The 21,951-nt window shown below is 35.2% G+C and overlaps 1 protein-coding gene across 1 annotated transcript in view; it reads left to right on the top strand.

Moving 5' to 3' along the window:
* Window positions 1-20,687, top strand: part of LOC120765780 (sodium channel protein type 5 subunit alpha-like) — a 31,618-nt gene extending 10,931 nt beyond the window's left edge. Inside the window, 16 exon segments of the mRNA XM_040090991.1 lie at window positions 3,565-3,667; window positions 4,034-4,263; window positions 4,388-4,540; window positions 4,859-5,212; window positions 5,949-6,401; window positions 6,813-6,832; window positions 8,256-8,350; window positions 8,968-9,122; window positions 10,840-11,053; window positions 12,515-12,603; window positions 12,741-12,995; window positions 14,012-14,065; window positions 14,961-15,102; window positions 17,066-17,166; window positions 17,925-18,189; window positions 19,543-20,687. Of these exon segments, the coding sequence (XP_039946925.1) occupies window positions 3,565-3,667; window positions 4,034-4,263; window positions 4,388-4,540; window positions 4,859-5,212; window positions 5,949-6,401; window positions 6,813-6,832; window positions 8,256-8,350; window positions 8,968-9,122; window positions 10,840-11,053; window positions 12,515-12,603; window positions 12,741-12,995; window positions 14,012-14,065; window positions 14,961-15,102; window positions 17,066-17,166; window positions 17,925-18,189; window positions 19,543-20,687 (3,828 nt within the window).
* The last annotated feature ends 1,264 nt before the right edge of the window (window positions 20,688-21,951 follow it).

Here is a 21,951-nt window from a genome sequence, read left to right as displayed (position 1 = left end):
ATTAGATTTGCATATGATATGAAATTGACAATTCAAGGATGAGATTTTGGGACCAGAGGGAGCCAGCACCTGAGAGAGAGGCTGGAAGTGGCTGCCAGTGGTGCACTGATGGGACATCATGGACCTGTGCTCGGAGAGCTGTGGTGAGATCTGTCAACATCTCTGTTTGTGCTGCAGAAATAAATGCATAAAATTCTTAAGTTTTAGAGTTTTCCTAAAGACCTAGCTATTTTTTTTTTTTAATTTTATTTTAAGTTAATATCCTTTTCTACACACAGCTAATTGTGTGACCTAAATATTTAGGGTTTAGTTCAGTATGAAGACTTCTGATCTTAGAGGCATGATTCGCTTGCTGATTTTAAGCATCTGGTGCCAGTTTAGATACTCTTGCATATGTTGGATGTTCTAGATATCTCTGATACCTGTGGCAAAGTCATCCAGCACTTTGTGGGTATCTCATAAACATTGCAGCATCTCAAATGTTGCTATATTCCGATATTTAGGCAACTGGCTTATTTACAGAGTTTGAATTTTTTGAGTTTTTTAGGTTGGTGGTGTATGTGTTTTAGGTTCTAAACTGCCAGAGTGAAGTGGAGATTTAATTTTTTAGATCACAAATTGATACCTAGTGGCATCAGAGCTTTTCTAGTGTCTTACTTGGCTTTCACCTCCTCCGTGGAAGGGCACAGATGTTATGTGCCATGTCTGCTTCTGTGGATGTCTCAGCTACCGAATGTCCCAATAGACCATCTCAAATGGCTTCAGAAGCATTTATTTATGTGAATCAAACTCATCAGAAACATATGTGTCCCATATACTGGGATTTTAAATGCATTGCACACATGGAAATATTAAACATGGATATCTAAACATTAGGCTGAATCTCACACACATTGTTTTACATCTTGTTTACAGCAGTGATTTCTGGCTCCTCTGCTGACCACTCATTTTTAAGCCCAGTAAGAAACATCTATTAAGACTTGTTATTCTTCCTTTGCTTAATTTTGGAGATTTTTTCCACAGTACCCTTGGCACTGACAAAATATTGTATCTTCTAGAACACCTTCCCAACTTTAACCTTTCTCTGGCTCTTTGTAAACATTTTCATTTAGATACCTATATTTAGATATTTTAATCTTGAGCTGAATCTTTCAAAATAATTCTCAGGCAATTATCCATATCACTTACTTATTTTCAACAATATCTAAAAGGAAATCTTCTAATGCCCTTATACTGGTTTAATCTCGTGACAGATTCTCTTTTGCTTCTGAGAGGACATTAGAGTTGTTCCACCCATCTCAGAGAAAATGGAAATTTTCCCACAGCACAGATAAGAGAAATAATGTTCCAACTTCTGTCTGAAAAGTATCCTTGAAGGGCAGTCTTTCTCAGACATAAAATCCTAGCTAAAATGGATTAAACTCTCATTCTGACAGTCATCATGGTCAGAATTTCTTCTGAATTCCATAATCCTAACTATAATAAATTACGTATTTGAGCTGAAGCAATCCAAATCACCCACTTGGCAGCAACTACCACTTGTCATCTCCTTTAGTAAAGCATTTGCTTCTTGTAGTGTCATTAATGTTTCCCCTGCTGTGTTAAGAATATAATTCAATTTTGTGACCTAGTTTGGTTCTGCTGCTCTTAAAAGAAGTGCTGTGTCACAGCCTGTGGTAGTGTTTTTGTGTACCTATTCAGGAAAAAAACCCTCTTTTCATAATAGGTGTCGTATCTTCTGGAAATATAAAAATAATTTTTTTATGGCTGATTATTCCTATTTAATTTTATCCTTCTAAGTCTGTGACTGTGTTGCAGGAGATGTATGAGACAGGAGATAAATTTGGGCTGTTTGCTTGACTTTACTTCTTAAAGGCTACAAAGTCCGCACAGATGGATGCCAAATGTAATCTGGATTTTTATATCTCAGAAATCACACCTTCGGACCTTTCCAAGGTCCCTTCCTCTCTCTTTGCCCAGGGAATGACAAAGTTCTGAATATCTCTAGGGAAACCTAAAACATGATCCAAGCAGTGTGAGCTGCTCCAATGTAGATTTTTACCTTGAGTCAAGCAAGTACAATCTGCAACAAACCTGGAAGTTTATTTCATGTTATGACAACTACTGGTAGCACAAGCTCTGCTGTAACTGAGGACTCCTCAAACAATGTCCTCTCAACTTTCATCATAAAAAGAAGCTGAAGGTGCTGAGTCAAAGAAAAAAGCTGGGTAGGAGCTTTTTTGGTAGGACAGAATGAGTTTATAAACATTATTTCCCGAGTGCACATCCGTATTTTAAATCCCAGTTTGTCAGAGGACTTCTCATCCCCAGTTATTTCCTTCAGCTAAGGATCAGTGAGCAGCAGTGAGCAGTTCAGTGCAGGTGAACATCTTTGTCCTTTCCAAAAACACAACTGAGGAGGTTCCCTAACAGCTGGGAATTTCAGCAAGAAGACTGAGGACTTTAGTCAGGCTGGCACACAAAATATTCTGGGTTTCTGTTTTCTGAGACACCGAACCTTAGAGGAAAGAATGAAAGGGTGACTTGCATTGGCCATGATTAGAATAATCTACATGGGCCTTTTGGATTCAAAACTAACCAGAGGGGAAAATGAGCATTTTAGCGCTGCATTATAAATTCATTTTATAGGTCTGTTCTCTGACAGTTCAATCAGCTAAGGTTTGCTTAGATTTTCATTAAAATATGAGAGTGACAAAGAGAAATTATTGTTATTAAACCTTAAAGGCCAAGGATATCAGTTTCATTCCCTGAATAAAAGTTTTACAGAATGTGTTAATAAAAATCATAATATCATAAGAGTTTGGGGAAACGTTATGATATACTTTTATTCATTTGTCTTCTCTAAAAAGAAAATTATGCAAATCCAGTTGTGCTGAGAGGGAATACTAAGGCAGAGTGCATTGTGATATGGTCAAACTGTCCACTCCCAGTCTGTCAGGTTCCTTGTCATCTTGTAGTTTTAATGAAAACATTATTTTCATTATTTTGGTTTTCAGCAGTTCAATATTAGTTAGAGCTTAAGAGGCTTAATATGGCTAAACCCCCCAATAACTTGTATTAACTATATGGCTATTTTTCACATTAATACATGACTATTTATTAATAATAATTAATTAATAGTTAAATAATAAACAGTTTATTAGAACTGATGGTCAGTGTTCTTTTTGTCTGTTGTTTTTAATCATTCACTGTAAAGACATACTGATTCTTTTCCTCTGCCCCCTGTTAATGTTTCTGTACTTCTTTTATAATGGCATTATAAATGCTGATTCATTATCTTCAGAAAGAAAAAAAAAAATCTTGAAATATTGTACTGGTTTTGACGAAATGTCCTTTGTCTTCAAACACCTGATATTGTTAATTTTTTTTGTTTTACGTTCTTTCAGGAAGTTAAAGCTTCACTTTAATGTATGTTTGAAAAGTCCTCTTTATCTCATGCTGGATATAAATTTTGTGTTGCAATTTGTATTGTAATATTGGTATTGTAATTATTATATCTTCATGTTCCCTTGTTATTTTATCCTCTGCTGTCTTTCTAACCAGAGGCAGATCCTGCTGTCCTATGAGGTGTCAATGGATGCTATCAATGATCCTGTCCGCAGACAGAGGTTAATGAGTGCAGCCACAATTCTTACAGATAATTCAAGTAAGTCATTCTTTCCTCTTTTTCCCTGTGGTGATTCTGTAACTCGACCTGAGAAATCAAACCGTCATGAAGAGCATTATTTTAAAAGCCACCAGGGGAAATTATGCTGCCAAATGTAAATTTCAATAAAATAAATACTCTCATATCTCATGTAACTCGCAATTACCAAGGGTAAATTTTGCCTGACCTTTATTAGTCTGTGATTGGTTTGTGCAGAATGAGCTAAAGGATTTTTTTTCAGTGATGCCATTCTTCTCACATGAGATTGATTTTGTTCTTTTCAATCTTTTCAATGAATGATTGTCTTTTTTTTCATTCTGTGATATTCTACAAAGGAGTATTCATATGTCACTCTTTGTCTGCCAGAGTCACAACTGCATTGTCCTACATTTTGGAAAAATTTGCCTCAAAAGTATCTAATTTGGAATTGTTGTCCATTCTGGAGAGCAGTCAAAGAGAAGATGAAATTGATAATTTTGAATCCTTTTGTTGATCTCCTAATCATGGTTTGCATTATCTTGAATACCTTATTCCTGGCTATGGAGTACCCTGGCATGCAAGAACATTACCAACAACTGATTTCTCTAAGTGACCAGGTAAGTTGGGTCTATGTTAGAGTGAAAATGGAATTATAACCCTGTATTTATACTGGAACACTCCCATAAGAGGACAGACTTTTTCAGTGACTTTTTTTTCTGAATTTCATTTTTGTCTTTCCAGGTCTTCACCCTGATTTTTACCGTAGAAATGATCTTGAAAATCATTGCTCTAGATCCTTACTACTATTTCCAGCAAAAGTGGAATGTTTTTGATAGCTTGGTTGTTTTGATTGGCCTAGCGAGCTTTGGAACAAATCTGTCACCTTTCAGGCTGGTAATTATTTATTAAATAAAAATAATAATATATTTTTAAAAGTACATGTGTTGTATAGTGAAATACCCTCATATTATTTTACTGATGAATATGTTAAACCTCTTTTCTTTATTGGCAAATAGTAAGACAACATGAGCTTTGAATTGGAGTGATTTTAATTGCATCAAAACAATTAAAAGGTTTTCTTTGGGGGAAAGAATAGTGATATTACTGCAGTACAGACATCATGGTAAACACGGGATCTGGCTTTCATGTGTGCAGTGCTGTCTAGGATGTTTTTAACTACTTTTTTTTTTCCCCCTTGTGTTTTATTTACAGCTCAGGATCTTCAAATTGGCAAAGTCTTGGCCAGCCTTAAATACTCTTATGAAAATAATTCTAAACTCCTTTGGTGCACTGAGCAACCTCACTCTGATTTTGGCAATCACTGTATTTATTTTTGCTGTAGTAGGAGTGCAGATTTTGGGCAGTGATTATGACTCAAAATCCTGTAAAATCAGCCCCAGTGGCAAATTACGCTGGCATATGATAGATTTTAGTCATTCAGTCCTGATTATATTCCGAATATTATGTGGAGAATGGATTGAAACTATGTGGGAATGCATGGAAGTGGCTGGAAAAAGGAAATGTCTCACCATTTTCTTGCTGGTCCTGGTGCTAGGAAACCTGGTGGTGAGTTTCAAGTCAATTTTCAGTCCCTACTGAATGCATCCATTTACTTTTTTCTTTGAAGGTAAATTTTACTGTTTGAAGAATATTCACTTTATTCTCTTTTCGTGTGTCACTTGATACATGGTTTTGTTCTGTCTCCTTTTTTCCCCTTTTTCCCTTTCTTTCTCTTTCTCACACAAGACATGGAAGCAAAATAAAATTATACCTTCTAGCCAGACTATAGAAGTGCAGAGTTTATCATAATTTGGTGTCAGATGTCTTCATCTTTTTTGTTGATGGGATCAATTAATCAAACTATTGAGTTCTTTTAAAGCTTAACATGTTGTCCTTATGTTATCAAAAGTTTACAGAACTCAGATTTTTTAGGTTTGTACTAGAACTAATGTAAATTTACTGGCAGACAAAATCTTTATTGATCTGCTTGGCTTGTTGGTCTATACCAGATCCTTTTGGATGGTGATGTATTTAAATTCATCTTTGCCTGCTGTTTTTCTACGTCTGCCTCCTCATACACTATGGACATCAAAGCATGTCAAAATATATTTCATCTACCCAAACTCTGACTTCCCTCCTTTGTTCTCCTGCCACTCCTTCCAGAAGGAGCCACATCCTGTTGCAGCAAGATCCTAGCATAATAATAAATAATTTCATTGTAGTGGTTAATGAAAGTGAGTTTGAGGGTCTCTGAATTGTCTTTTCTCTTAGCAATAGTGTCTCCAACTGACTTTGTTTTAAGGTGCTCAACCTTTTCATTGCTTTGCTGCTGAGTTCGTTCAACACTGATGGCCAAGAGGGACAAGAGGAGCCCGGGGAAGGGACCAAATACCAGATTGCCATTGCACGGATCCACGAGAGCCTGAAGGCTGTGAAAGACAGAGCTTGGGATCACTGCTGCAAAAGAATGAGAAGAAGCCTCAGAAGAACAGACAAAAAGAAGACTTTGGCAGAAGTTTCTGGCAAAGGCATAGAAGTTACAAATTATGCCATGACAGATGTCAGAAAATACATAGACAACAGCTGCTTTGACATGGAGCATTGCCATATAGAGCAGAGTTCCTCACTAGCAGGGAGATATGAAGAAATTTTGACAAATCACAGTACCTGTGTTCCCATAACAGCAGAAGAGCCTTACACCAATGAAAGTGATGATAGGCACATTTTGCACACAGCTGTACAATACAGAAAACAGGTAAGGAATCTCGTTTTTGAAAAATTAATTGTCCTGGCATCTGTAAATAAAATCTCAAAGACTCAACCACAAATATTATTCTTTCTGTTTTTTTCTGCAACTTTACTTTCATTGTTCTAGTGCAAGGCCTAACAAATAGTCTTGATTATTCAAATATATATTCAATATTCACTTTTTCATCATTGTCCTCAATGACAGCCAAAATTCTGCTTTTGACTGTTTTGTTTCCATGTATTACTGTCAATTGATAAACAAAGTTCGATCCAGACAGACATACTTTCTTTTTGTCTCCTTTGACTTACACCTGGATTTTTTGGCAAGCAGGCCTCTTGTGTTGATTATATGTTACTTCTCAGTTGCATGGAATCCAAAGGGAATGTAAAGCTACACCTTAAACCCACAAATATTTAGGGGTTTTTTGTTGTTGGTTGGTTGGTTGGTTGGTTGGTTTTTTAATCAACTGTTCACCTCCATGGTACTTGACTACCCTCTTATTATATCTCATAATTTTGTTGTGTTGGGCAGGATAAAGCTCAAGTCTTTCTCCATGTGAGTGAGACATTTTTACTGCCTTGACAGCTGTACAGGAGCATTTAGGGATATTGGAGATATTTCAGGGGTCTGTCACATCCGCATGGGATTGTCAAATATGGCACAGGAGCTATAGGAACCCTTTTCACAGAATCACAGAATAGTTAGGGTTGGAGGGATCTCCTTTTGGATGGATTAGCACATGGTCAGTGTCTAAGTGGACTGCCAGGATCCATTTTGTATGGTTTGGGTCATATTAGTAATCATTATCACTGCAATATCTTTGGTCAAATTCTCGAAGAAGCAAAAAATTGCTCATCACCTTAAAGTCATCAGTGGCTGTTTCAAATATCTTACTTGCCCATAAGCATTTGGTGTCAGAAATTCATTCCCTGCTGCAGTGGAATCTGGCATTTCTTGGAATTTGTAGTGTCAGAAGGACCAAAGATTGATTCTGATCACGTAGATCTTCTTCCTGTAACAGGAAGCATAATTCTATTGCAAGCCTTTTAGGAAAACCCTTTAATTATTTATAAAAAATAAAAACTTGCTGTTGAAAGATTCTCTGCCCGTGGCAGAGAGGCTGAAGCTACATGATCCTTAAGGTCCCTTCCAACCCAAACACCCAAATCACTCTGTGATTATGAGTCTAAATGTCACGGGTGTTTTACGTTCTGTTAAATAATTTTGTCTTTCAAGAATGACTGTCAGGTAAAAAATAAGTGGAGGATTAACTGATTTGCATCATTTCTTGCAGGGAGACAGATTAAGACACAGAGAACAGTGGCAAAACTCAAGCAGCTTCCATCAGAGCTCTGGGACTTCTGAAACTGTAAATGTTTTCCCAGTAACATCCCCAAAGAAAGAGCAGCTAGAGGTAATTATAACTTTTATCATTTTGTGGAATATGCTGCGCCTTCCCCTCTTCAAGCCTTTTGAGACATGATTTTATCTCTAAAAATTGATTGGCCTGAAGAAATCAGAGTTTACTCTAAAATTTTAGTGTAATATAATCTTTTCTAAACATTTCCCTTCCTGCAAATCCACTGTAGATGACTAAAACAAACCAAGAAACTTGTTAAAATAAAGCTATGGAAACAAAAAGTAAGGATTGGCTTTTTCTGTCCTATTATTTATAACTTTTTTTGGTTATTTTGGTTAGTTCAGCAACATTAAGATAATTTAAAGATGTCAAATTTCTTTTGGCGAGGGAGAGGAGGTGATAATTTTCATTTATTTTGGGTTTGTTAACTGTATTAATGAGAAGCAAATAAATTCTTTTCTTACTTCTTCTCCTCTGCAGAAATGTCATGGCGTTCGTAGCTTTTCTGAAGCCAGCACCGTGGATCCTGTTGTTCTTCTGGAGATGTTTTCCCAGACTAAAAACTCACAGCTGCCTAAGGACTGCTTCATAAAAGGTAGGAATCTTTTTTTTTAATGAACAAGTGTTCAAAAAATATCCATTTAGAGTATGTCCAGATTAGCAGGAACTGTTTCCCTGCTCATCCTAGTGTGGATATCTGCCTTTGATCACCTAAACTCCTTGGACTCTGTTGGTTCTCATAGTTCAGTCCTGCTGCCTTTACAGATTAATAAAGAGTGTTTCTGGTGCAGGGCAGTGAACCGAGTCCAGATGTAATAAAGTGAAATAATCAGTAAGAATAGTGATTCATTGACCTGCTAGGCTAGTAAGGTAATATCTTTTTTTCAAAATAAAAAAGAGAAAAAATGCAAAAAATAAACACATTTTTAGGTAGAAGTAAAAGCTTGTTCTGTGCCCACAAGCCTTTCTGCAGGATACAAAAAGATGTCTATTATCCCATGTATGTGTCACTTTATTAAAAGATATTATTTTGGCATAAAAAATTTGTCTTTTCTTTAGCTTCAGATCATTTCAACAAGAGCATCACCTCATAGATAAAAGAGCACGTTCTTCCTATAATATGTAAAACCCCTTTTTTAGGTGTTTTATACTTTTTAAATCCTTATCTCAACATTTTTCCATTGAACCATATGCTGTTCTCTCTCTTTTCAGGTTGTGTTGAATGTTTCCCATGTTGTGTAGTGGATATCACGAAGTTTCCAGGCAAAACTTGGTGGAACTTAAGAAAAACCTGCTACAGAATTGTTAACCATAGCGGGTTTGAATATTTTATGGTTTTTATGATTGTCTTGAGCAGTGCAGCGCTGGTAAATGTCATTTAATTTCTCCACTTTTGAATTAATTGCTGTGAGTAAAGGAATGGTATTCAATTGATTTCTCCTACTATGACATTCCTTTCCCCAGGGAGAGACAACAGTGTAATAAATGTAACCCTTAGAAGTTATAATGCTTTCTTTCACTTGGAGAAGATATTTAAATACATGGATTTAAATATATGGAAGCATAGTTCTTCACTGAACATAGTTCTTTACACCTTTGTGTTAATTACAAGGCTAAACCAGAGTCTGAAATTACTTAGGAAATCTTGGGGAAAAAAAATAGCGCTTCTAAATTTGTAAAGCAAAGTAACTACTCAGTAAAAATGTAGATTGAAAATCATCCAAATATTATGGATGCTAAAAGTGAAGGCTGTAAATTGGTAGTTGAGGTAATGTTTCATTGCTACTCTGATCATATCCATTTCTACTGAAGAATAAGGGAATAATTATTTTATTTGAAAGTATATTTGTTGTCTACTGAAAGTAACTGGTTAAATATTATATAATGCTGAAGGAACATAACCAAATAGTCTGATCTATGTGGTAGATGTCAGAATTTCCAACTGAAGTCAGTTCTGTGTACATTACATTCAGGTTGTACCCTGAACCATAGATTTGCCCTGTCTGCTTTAAAATTCTCCTGACAAGACCTCCAGGGGAACTCCCTGGAATTCCAGTGAGGGCTCCTCTGTGTTCATGGGGAACCAAACTGCAGTAAGGAAGGAAACTGAGCTATTTCTAATGTCCTGTTGAACAAAAAGTTAGTGGTACCTGGTGCAAAATAACAAAACAATGATTTCTGGTCGTCAAACATGTTTTGCAGTGTTGAGAAGTTTCACATTTCTGAGATACACTTGTCCTCTTGCCCATTTTTTGCTTGTTTATAAATTTTATAAAGTTTACTGATATGAAATTTTCTGAATGCGTATGAGTGAACACCAGAGCATCACACAAGTCCGTGGCTTGTAGTGAAATTAAATGAGATAGTGATCATGGAAAGAATGCTGAGAAAAGCAGGGGAGAAGTTGATGAAAGGAAAATTACAGACATTGCCAAAGGCTCAGTGAGGAAATAATGCAAGGTGTTAACAGGAATTGGGAATAGATTGGCAATATAAAAAAATTAAAGTTACTTAGCAAGGCAACAACTTTAAACATAGCAAACATCGCTGGGAACAACAGCAATCAGTGAAACGTTTTTCTAAAGCCTCAAGTTCAAGGTTTAGGTGAAAAAACCTGTGACTTCGGGAATGAGAAGTTCCAGATGAGGTGTTTGTCACATTTTACCATGTTTGTATTAGAGCTCTGCACGATGACTCAAGATGACTCATTTGGAAGGTCAGAGTCTGACAGACACTGGTTAATGTATTCAATTGTGAATAATTTTTTGTGAAGAATTTTAGACCCACCCCTTCAAAATTATCAGCTGCCTTGGGAAGCCAACATTTCTTAGCCACAGTTGACCCTCATCAGACATATTTTGAAGTGTTGAACAGAGAAACCTGAAAGTATGGGATTTTTCAATCAATGTGAAAATGAGATTGTACGTATTTTAAAATTTAGTTTTTTACTTTTAAGTATAAGTGGTTGTCCATAATTTAATATGAAATAGTTATAAAAAGCCAACCTGTGTTTTCTTATGCAATTCAAAAATAATCTTCCATAAAACTATTGACCTGTTTTAAATCTGAATTCTGAAATTCCAGACATTTGACGATATTCACCTGCAGAAGAGGCAAAAAGTGAAAATTATCCTAGATTATGCTGATAAGATATTTACCTACACCTTTTTTATGGAGATGCTTCTGAAATGGGTAGCTTTTGGTTTGCACAGTTATTTCACAAATTCTTGGTGTTTGCTTGACTTCATCATAGTGTGTGTAAGTATTATGCTCAGCTTGTCATACATTCTAATTTTTGATATTTTCTATCTAGAGAAGTACCTGTAAATTCTGATTGTGAATTAATACAAGTGTTAAAGGCAGTGTCCAAAAGCTGAAAAATCTTCAATCCAAAAGAAGATTTAGGACTTTAAATGGAAATTGTCAGCAGTAATCAAGAAGTTGCTGAAGAAAATTTTATTAGGTATCACCATCACTGAATACCATGATGGCTCTAAAAACATTTTCAGTTCATTTCAGAGTTCTGTTAGTGATCAGAAATAAAATTAAAATTGATTAAGACTGTAAAAAATGTGAAGCTACTGACAGTTATGGACTAAATGATCTTAAGGGTTCCTTCCAATCCAAATCAAATCTGTGATTTTGGCATTCAGAAAAAAGAGGAAGAGTTCCTTCCTTGAAGGAGAAAAAAATTAGATGGCAAAGACAGTTGGAAAGCATGGTTGGAAATAACATTTACCAGGGAATTAAAGATAGGGAAGTATCTTTTGCTTTGCACAGGCCTAAAGAGTAATGCTGGAATCACCAAGAATGAGATAAGTGCAGTGTTCAATACATATATAATTGCTCTGAACGCAGAAAATGTCAAACATTATAATCTTGCTGTATAAAAATGAAACATTTTTCTTGTCAACATCACAATAGGACTATTCTGAAGTCAAATATTTTAAAATAATGATGTTTAAACTGTTGACTTGTAACATTGGAGAAGCTTTTGATAGACTCAGGATAGTCAGCTTTGAAAGTTGTTAAGTATTAGGAAATTTCAACAGAAAGATCCAATATTATGACTATTTGTATAGAATACTTGAGCAGTTACAGTTTTCTAAAGTAAACAGCAGTCCAAAACAGAGGATAAGCCTGGAAATATCCAATTGCTGAACAATGAGGCAACAAATTCAAATAGGAAGGAAAAGACAAATCATGAACAACAAAAAAAACCTAATTATTGAAATGATTTTTAATGTGTTCATTTCTCTCTTAGAAATATCTAAAATGAACCAGATATCTTTTTTTAAAAAAACTTGTTTCCACATCCCCATCCTCACTTATGATAACAAATTCCTGTATACACTTTTGAGAATAACTGTGTAGAAAATTGAAAATGGGAGTATTTTATTTGAATAAACGTTTCTGGTCTGGTAGTGTATGGAAGTATCATAGTTACCAATTTGATTGTTATACTAGTATTAAACAAAATTATATGAACTGTTTTTTAAAACAATCAAATTAGAATTAATTACTTATTTTTTCATATGTTAAAAAAGAAGAAAGTAAAATTATATTGTGATAACTTTGTCTATGTATTTTCTTAATTTGTCTTAGTGTTGAAATACACTGTAACATTCATCTTAGGATCATCTACTAAAACAAATAAAATAAAATTTTGTATGCAATTTAATGATCCCAGTTCCAATTCAATGAACACAGCTGTCCTTTGTTTCCTGGGGACGAAATTCTGTTTCTGAAGATTCATCACCTTGTTCCTCTGAGACCAGCCTGAAATCTCTCAGGACTTTTAGAGCACTGAGACCTCTACGAGCTTTGTCAAGATTTGAAGGGATAAAGGTAAAGATATTGGGCATCTGGGTATTGATACGGATGAGAATTTTCAATACATATAGAAGAAGAAAAAATCAGTGGCTTTCTGGGAAAAGTGATCTATTGAATGCAAATAATTAGTTCTTTTCATCCATTTCATTCAGGTTGTTGTGAATGCACTCTTTGGAGCCATCCCCTCAATCTTCAACGTTCTGCTCGTCTGTGTTGTCTTTTGGCTCCTCTTTAACGTTCTAGGAGTAAGATGGCTTGGAAGCAGATTTTGGAAATGCACGCTCAAAAAAGAAAGTATTGATCTCATTAATGACAAAAATGATTGTATTTCCTACAATGGGACATGGACAAATAGTGCTGTAAATTTTGACAATGTTGGCATGGGATACTTGGCTCTTCTCCAAGTGGTAAGTTCTATTTCTTGTCATCAAAGACGACAAGACATGGCCATTTTTGTTTTCCTCAGGTAATGGGGTTGAGGAGCCCAACCAAGGCACACTATTATGCTTTTGTTTTATCTCACTGAAACTGGGAATTTTTAAGTTTTCATGAATATTTTCCTGATATATGAGCTACTCGCTTCCTCCTAAAGAACACTTGGGCACAATGCAGCCTATTGTTAAAACCAAGAACTCTCTCTCAGCTTTTTAATTTTGTTTTAAATTTCAGTTCTCTTAATTTTGATTAACAAACTAAGCCTGAAATAATATGCCTGTTATTGTATTTAATGTTATTCTTGTTTTCTCTAGTTCAGAATAGATAAGAAAGAAAACCAATTTATTTAGAATTCTATGTCTTCTTTTGTTGTAAAATCTTGAAGTGTTGGGATGCTAATTCACTGAGTTCCCTAATACCACAACAAAGGAGAGAAAGGCATTTTTAAATAGTCCCTGTTCTCCCTGTATCTTTTCTAGATGAAGTTCTTTGCTCTGGGTCTTCCAAAAGGTTTTATGATTGACAAAAATTGGAGGATGGAACTGTCTGCTGCTTTATTGGAAATTGTTTTTATCTTTTTAAATTTTATTTCCTAGTTAAGCTGAAACTTTCAGTGTTCTTTTGTTTTTACAAAAATTTCAATTTGACAAGAATTAGCATTAAAGCACATTTGACATGAATCATGGATTTTCTTTTCTTTTCTTTTCTTTTCTTTTCTTTTCTTTTCTTTTCTTTTCTTTTCTTTTCTTTTCTTTTCTTTTCTTTTCTTTTCTTTTCTTTTCTTTTCTTTTCTTTTCTTTTCTTTTCTTTTTTGCATATTTTTTTCTCTGTATTAAACTCCAGTGAATCATACTTCCAAGCATATCTTAGAATTGATGCATGTTTTTTATAGCACACTTCTCATTTTTTTCCACCACTATTAACACATTTGTATTAGCAACAGCTATTCCTTTTTCATAGTTATAATAAAAAATGTATTTTCTTTCAGGCAACTTTTAAAGGTTGGATGGATATTATGTATGCAGCAGTGGATTCACGTGAAGTATGTCACTGAAATGAAATTTTAATTCTTTTCCCTTTCCTTCTCTTTTCTATCCATACAATTAATTTTTCAGCTTTGTTTGCAATGCTGGGTCAAAAATACAAGTGGATGGGTGCATCCACCTGCACATTGAAACAATAATCCTTGGAGTACCGATTATCTGGAATTTAGATAAAAGAAACTGGTCACAATAAATTGATAAGGACAAGATAATATAAAATTTTGTACAAGTCTGATCTGGAAACAGTATGACTGTGCCTCTGAAGCAAATTTTCTTCCTTTTTAAACATGTGCAGTGGAACTGAAATGGCCTGCAGCTTTATCAGTTATTTGAGGGTTTTTTTCTCTACATTTGACATCCTCACTATTTCTTCCATTTGCATGTCCTGTTTCTCACGCTCATACTAGCACAGTGTGTTTTAACTTTTCTATATTTAGTTGACTTTGCATTTTTTCTTGCTCATTCCATCCCTGTACTCTTGAATGTAGTTAAATAGCTGCTAAATAACAATATTGTTCCTTGTATGGCTGTTTTAAATTGCTTCTTGCCTGGGATAGCATCCCAAAGGATGGAATTCACCATTAGGTTTAATCTGAGCTGTTTTTCTAATCAGGGCATTCACAGGATCCCTTCTGATTGGAAGTGTTTATTTATTACTAAAACTTTGCTAGAGCAGGATTTGGCCTTGTTTTTAATTATTTTTACAAACAGTAACAAGATAGAGCAAGACATTTGTTCTGCTTGTACATCTAGATAAAGGATGGTTTAAATGTGTAGAAATAATTTATCCCTCATGACAATAAAAAGATCTGCTATAATAAATTGGAAATGATAGAGATGAGATTATCTCATTTTTGCCAATATTATTTTTCTGATTTGATTTTTTTTTAACAGATCAATCAACAGCCAGAGTTTGAAGCACGTTTTCGCATGTATGCCTTCTTTGTGATTTTCATTATTTTTGGATCCTTCTTCATGCTGAACCTTTTCATTGGAGTGGTTATCAGCAATTTTAACCAGCAAAGGAAAAAGATAAGTACTACATGAGCTGACCCTAACTAACAGGGTCTCCTGTAATCCCAATTTGATTAAGTGAATGCTGGTTAGACATCTAGAGGTCTAACATTTTGAAATAAGTATTTGGCTAGATAAAGTTAAAATAATAACATTTCAAACCAAGTTTTGAAAACAGAATCCCCAGTTCTTCAAGGCTTTTACATGTGAATTCTATTTTCCTGCTAAGTCCTGAATTTGTTCTAAATAGAGGATGAGGAGGAAGGAGTGAGTAGCTTTAGAAATAGGAAGTCAAAAAAGTTACCTAGACTTTGCTACAGGAGAGTGAAATTCTTTTCTTCAGCTTTGAGGATTTGCTTTGGGCAACAGAATAACCTTGGAAATGTGAGCAGGGTAATCAGTCATGCAAGAAACAGTCATGGAAGGAGTAACTTCTGCTTTCCTGGTAAAGAACCTTGAAAAGGTCTTATCAATCAGAACTTCTTCTAAAACTAGTTACGCTTTAAAAAGTCATTCATCTACAAAATAAATGCACAGATTTATTTAGTGAGGTTTTAAAAAAATTCTGCATTGGGACCCAAGCCATGGATCCAATTCTACATAGCCCAGGAGGAGGCTGTGTAGAAATGTAAAGGCTGCTTAAAGCCCAGGAAGCAATGACTGCTTCCACTTTTCTCCCTGTAGTTCTTATAGTCCCTGTTCTTGTTATTCAGTATGAAATGGAAGGCAAAATTTTAGAATGGAAAATACAGCAAAGAAAAGCAACAGCCATCCCTCCCTGGAATACTTCACCTTCCTTGTGCCAAGGTTATTTTTCACTTGAGTTCTGTCCTGACCCATTTAAGGGCTCAAAGTATCCAGAACATTGAGGGAAGTTGTGTCAATTAATCCACTTGGCAGTCTTACAACAAATAAGCATCTTGTTCATTGAAAAAAAAATCAGAAAAGCAGACCCCAACAGGAGATTTACAATTTCAAGGCTCCCATTTGGAAGACAGAATCTCTATGTTATCATTTATTATTTCCGTAGGCTGACTTATACACCAAGTGTCAAAGTATTACTGCCTTTGGTAGGGAAAGATAGAAATAAAACCCACAAGATATTCTTCTGTTCTCTGAATTTGGACAGAGAAAGGATGTGTAGGGATTGAGGAACAGCAGACCAACTTCACTGTAAGAATTTCTTTTTATAATGAAGCCCCTCTTACAATAATCCCAATAGATAAAAAGGTTAAGTAGTTTATAAGTTTGAACACTTGCTAGAAGTTTATGTGGATGTAACAGTTTTTTTCTTTTCTTAGTACATGTTGTAACTGACTTTTTTTATTTTTAATTTTAATTTTCATTTCTTTTCTGCTTCTTTGGGCTTTTCCCGGAGAGTCCATGTAGTGGAGTTAAGCGGAATTTTCAGAGGTTTTGCTGGAGTGACTCCAATTGCAGATGCCCTGCTGAACATTGTTACGTGTTTGTTGTACAAAATGCTGACCACTCAATGCTTTCATGATGAGTGATTTCTGATTACTGGGTTCCAAGTGATTGCTCAGTGGTGTGGATGGTAATAAGTAATTCATTGCCAGGAGCCTCCCATAGAACTTGGTCCCAAAATACTTATTCATCATCCTCTATTTACTGGCTAGTCCAGCAATGTACTTCTGTGTCTACTGCTCCCAAAAATATAAAATATTCTAGTTCTTGATTAATCTTACGTAATTTGGAAAATAGGAAATAGATTTGCAAAACTTCAGAAAGGCTGTCACACTTGAGGCTCTCACACTTGACTTGGGATCGCTTCCTGGACTTGACTTTCATGATCAGCCCAGACCAGATCAAAGAACAAGGGGAAAAGGAGAAATGGTGAAGACACATTTGGTCTCTATGCTCTCTTAGGTCCCACTCACGATAACTGTAACTTACTGTCTTTACCATAAATTTGTTGGTATTTATTTGACTTCACCTGAACAACAATATTCTTCCTCTTTACTTAGGTGGAAAAGATTTATTTTTGACTGATGAACAGAAAAAGTACTATAATGCCCTAAAAAAACTTGGATCCAAGAAACCCCAAAAACCCATCCCAAGACCATCGGTGAGGCCACCTTAAGAAGAACTTGACAGAGGATATAATAATGATATTTAAACTCAGTAGCCAGGCACTGAGAAATAAACTTTGCATTAGAGCCCCTCATCTTCCTTAGTCAATATAGTATTTAGATTTTACTCTCTATTTTAAAAAAATTAATTAAGGAAATTTACAACCTATTTATCATCTACTGAAATGTACAAACTTTTTAAACCAGTTTGTGTTAAGTATTTTATATTCATAACATGATCTCGGTTATTTAAGTTGCATGATATTGCTTCTGCAACTAGATTGGATTATTGCAGGTGAGAATGAATAGAGAGCAGTACATGCCCCGTGGCTGTTATTTGCTTTTAAATAATCTTATGCTGTATTTCTTACATTTTTTAAAATTTAATTCCAGGCATGGTTTGCACAGTAACTATTTGATGTTTTTCCTGCTTATGACATTTTAATTAAAATTGCTTATCCTAAAATATCTGCTTCAATAAGTATTTATATTAAAAGAGCAATCATAATCTACTCTGAATGTTTTCCTGCTATATATTTTTTTTTCTAAGCCAATGTGCTTGCATGATGCCTGAAAATATTGAAAATACTGGAAGTTTTCTTTGAGGGTCTAAAGAAGTCACCTAAAAATGTTTCTAGTAACTTGTTGTTAATGTATGTTATCTTAAATTCCTTTTCTAAGCACAAATTAGCGATTAATATTTGAATGCAGGCTGGGTCTCAGGAGAATTAAGTAATTCTCATTCTCTCCACAGAACGCATTCCAAGGATTGCTGTTTGACATCGTATCTCACAAAGCTTTTGACATCACCGCTGTGATTTTCATCTGTCTGAATATGATCGTTATGATGGCAGAAAACAACCAGAAAGGCACCAAGGATGTTCTTAATAAAATCAACTATTTTTTTGTGGCTGTATTCACTGCAGAATGTGTCATAAAAATACTGGCCTTGAGGCACTACTACTTTGGAAGTGGCTGGAACGTGTTTGATTTCAGTGTTGTGGTCCTTTCAATAGTGAGTAAGTATCAATCATTAGGTCAGGTAATACCAATATTAAGCCAAAATCCAGTTTGAAGTAACGACCTACATATGTTTGATAAACAAATTGCAGATCCACTGTACTTTTTCAAACTATTTGCAAAGTGATTCCTTCTTAAAGAATGAGTTTATTGTTTTCCCTTATATTTTTGCAGAGTATGAAAAGATGAATGGAGTTTTCAAAATTTTTTTTAAAGTATGATTTTTATTGAGGTATTAACAGAATATTAATTTAATTCAGTAACATATTTTTAAAGTTGCTATACTTAGCCTGTTTTCTAATGCTTTATGCTTTCAAATTACGTGTTGTCACATTAGCTGTTGTTTTCACAGTAAAAGAAAATTCAGGTTAAAAATACATTTGCATTAAAAATGGGGATTAATTTTATATTCCAGGACATCCTCTTAAAAAGGTAGTGCCCAGTTACAGACTTGGAATGCTCAGGAAACTTTGGTTGCTCAACACCATTCTAAATCTCGACTGCTATTTGTGACTGAAAAAAATTTATTAAAACTGTCTTGTATTGTTTTGGCCCTTTAAATAAGATTAAATGCTGATTATTTACTCTGCAGAGAGTCATATATAGCTCTAGTTTCTCGTACAGTTTATTTTGTCTGTTCTTCCTACTCAGGCTCAGGTCATATCATGTAATAAAGGATGGGAAAGAAAAACTGCTCTGAGTTCTCTTCTTCTTGCCTAAGCATGGGAGCCTTTTGCCTTCCTGTACAATCCATAAAAATTATGACTTCTTAACTCTTCTGTTTGTAATCATTTGCGTTGCTACTGTGTCATTACTGTGACAGTAGGATCATAGAATGAGGGCTTCTGGGGGATAAACACTGAGAGGATTTTCCTTTATTTTCTTCTTGCTTTTCTCTATCAGTGCCCAGCATCAGTCAAAGTCTCACATTTAGGCTTAGGCATGCAGAAGCAGCAGCACTCAGACAGAGACTCAGACACAGTCCCAGAGCTCCCAGCACAGGACCTGACTGGATTTAAATGGAGATTTTAGGCACTTGAGCAACGAATGCATAAATTCACTCCCCAAATTAGAGAAACTTGGAAGAACGCATCTTCCAAACTATGCAGAAATCTTGATGCCTCTTTAAGATTGAAGGATATTACAATTTTTCTTTCTTTACCTAAGTTTTTATCTGAGCAGTTTCAGAATTGATGATGCTTATACTGAGAGCAGTATAAACATATATGATTATAAAAACATAAAATACGATCAGTATTAATTCCAACACCTAAAGCACAGACTATAACAAAGCAGACATTAATTTGACTAATTCGACCTGACAACCTTTTGTTTTCCTTTTCCTTTCAAAGGTCTTGGAGTTTCTGAAGTATTTCAATCTTTTTTCTCCCCTACGGTTTTGAGAACTCTTCGCTTGGCGCGAATTGGCCGAATCCTGAGAATTATTCGCAAAGCCAAAGGAATTCGAACTCTTCTTTTTGCATTGCTGATGTCTCTTCCTGCACTGGTCAACATTGGCCTTTTGCTTTTCCTGATTATGTTCATTTATGCCATTGTGGGCATGGCAAACTTTGCCTGTCTCCGCTGGGAGAATGGGATTGATAATATTTTCAACTTCCAAACATTTTGTGGCAGCATTCTCTGCCTCTTCCAAATTACCACATCAGCTGGCTGGGATGGTCTTCTGGCCCCTGTGCTGAAAGCACCTGACACATGTGCTCCCCAGTTAAATGTAACAGGGACAGAGAAAAACTATTGCATAAATAAGGGCTTTGGTATTTTTTATTTTGTAAGCTATGTCATTATATCATTTCTCATTGTTGTAAATATGTACATAGCTGTCATTTTAGAGAACTTCAGTGTTGCCACTGAGGAAAGCACAGATCCTCTTTGTGAGGATGACTTTGATATGTTTTATGAGACATGGGGAAAGTTTGACCCTCTGGCAACGCAGTTTATAGATTATTCTGCTCTTTCAGACTTTGCAGATGCGCTGGCAGAACCCTTGCGCATCCCAAAGCCTAATAAAATCCAGCTCATATCCATGGACATCCCTATAGTTAGTGGAGATAAGATCCACTGCTTGGATATCTTGCTGGCTTTCACTAAAAGGGTCTTGGGAGAATCTGGAGATTTGGAGAGTCTGGAATTAAACATGGAAGAAAAGATCACAGCTAGCAATCCATCTAAAAGTTGTTATAGCCCAATTTCTTCTACCCTTAGAAGAAAACAAGAGGAAGTGTCAGCTGTCATTATTCAAAGGGCCTTCAGGAGGTATTTGAGACAACGTTCTCTTGAAAATATGTCTTTATACCATTGTAAACATAACAGTGCTGTCTTTGAACGAGAAATACAGGACAAGCGAAGTCTCCTGGAGTCACCGCTTAATGAAAATCATGGTAGGAAGACAGATAAATTACGTTCTGCTTCTTCCATATCCCTCCCTTTATTTTATGATGGCTTTGCTGAGACAGACAGCAATAAGCCTGACACATGAGGTTGACCCTGGCTGCAGCATTTCCAATTAAACCAATGTCACTTATTTTCAGATGGAGACCATATTCTGATCCCACAAATTTAGAATAATAATGGCAGCCTTCAAGTATTGTAATTGTTCAGGTTTGCAAATGTTCCTTAAAGCAATTAAGATTTGAACAACTATGTCACGAGTATTAGAGGAAAATAAAACCATGGCATTTTTTTTCCTCAGCTACTGGAGTTGGTGGGATTATTTTGTGGTTGTAAAAGATCAGTTGTAAGCACTTATTTATAAACACACAAGGATATAGAATAAGATACATGTCTTTAGGGAGAACCAATTTTTCCAAACAAGATTTATTGTAGCAAAATTAAGTGATTATTGCACTTCTGTAAAAGAGCTCACTCAAGACAGTTTAGTATAATCAGTCTCTAATTTTGATGGGTTTGGGACCATCCTCCTCCTCCTAATGGTTTTGAATGGATTTGTTTATGCCTAAAAATTTTTGAGGGGTCTTTACACAAACACCTAAAGGGGTTTAACAGACCATCCTCAGTTGCCTGTGCCTGAAAGTTGTACATAATTTGTTCTTTGTATCATTCAGTGTATGAAAATTATTGTAATCATAGTCAAAATCAAAGAATGTTGTGCAAGAGATATTGTTTCCAGAAAAAAAATATTTGTACACAAAATTCCGTCATTATACTTTATCCCTAGAAAGAACTACTTAGTAATCTGAAAAGAAGTTCATGGTGTATCTTGTGAGATAACATTTATTAACGCTAGAGAAAGCATTTATTTCACTAATTCTGAAAAAAAAAAAAAAAGTATGAATTTTGTGTTACAATATTTTACTGATTTTTTTCTTCCAGTTTGGAATATGACTGGTTTAGATTGTTCAATAAAGACTTCAGGTGCTTAACATGTTTTTTGTCTGTTTTCTAAGATGTATCTTAAATTTCATTTATTACAAGACATAATCTATTATTGAGGGGTAGAACAACAGTAATATAATTTTCGCAAAGTAGCTACCTATTAGCACAAGGAAACTGAAAATATTTTGCTATTCATGGGGAGTCAGAAAAGATTCCGCCTTTTCAGGCCAAGAATATCAAGTACAATATGGTAATGATTTTTTACTCTCATTTACCTTAGTTAAAGACTATTAAAATAGGATAGATTTAGTCAAAATGAAGCTATTTTCAGGACAAATAAGGGCACAGGCCAGCTAAGAGTTAAAGAGCTCAGTTACAGTGTAGTTTGAACCACATTTATTATGATC

This window comes from Hirundo rustica, chromosome 1, assembly GCF_015227805.2.
Source record: "Hirundo rustica isolate bHirRus1 chromosome 1, bHirRus1.pri.v3, whole genome shotgun sequence".
NCBI lineage: Eukaryota > Metazoa > Chordata > Aves > Passeriformes > Hirundinidae > Hirundo > Hirundo rustica.
The sequence above is the reverse complement of the archived record's forward strand: the minus strand, read 5'-3'. Positions and strand labels throughout refer to the sequence as shown.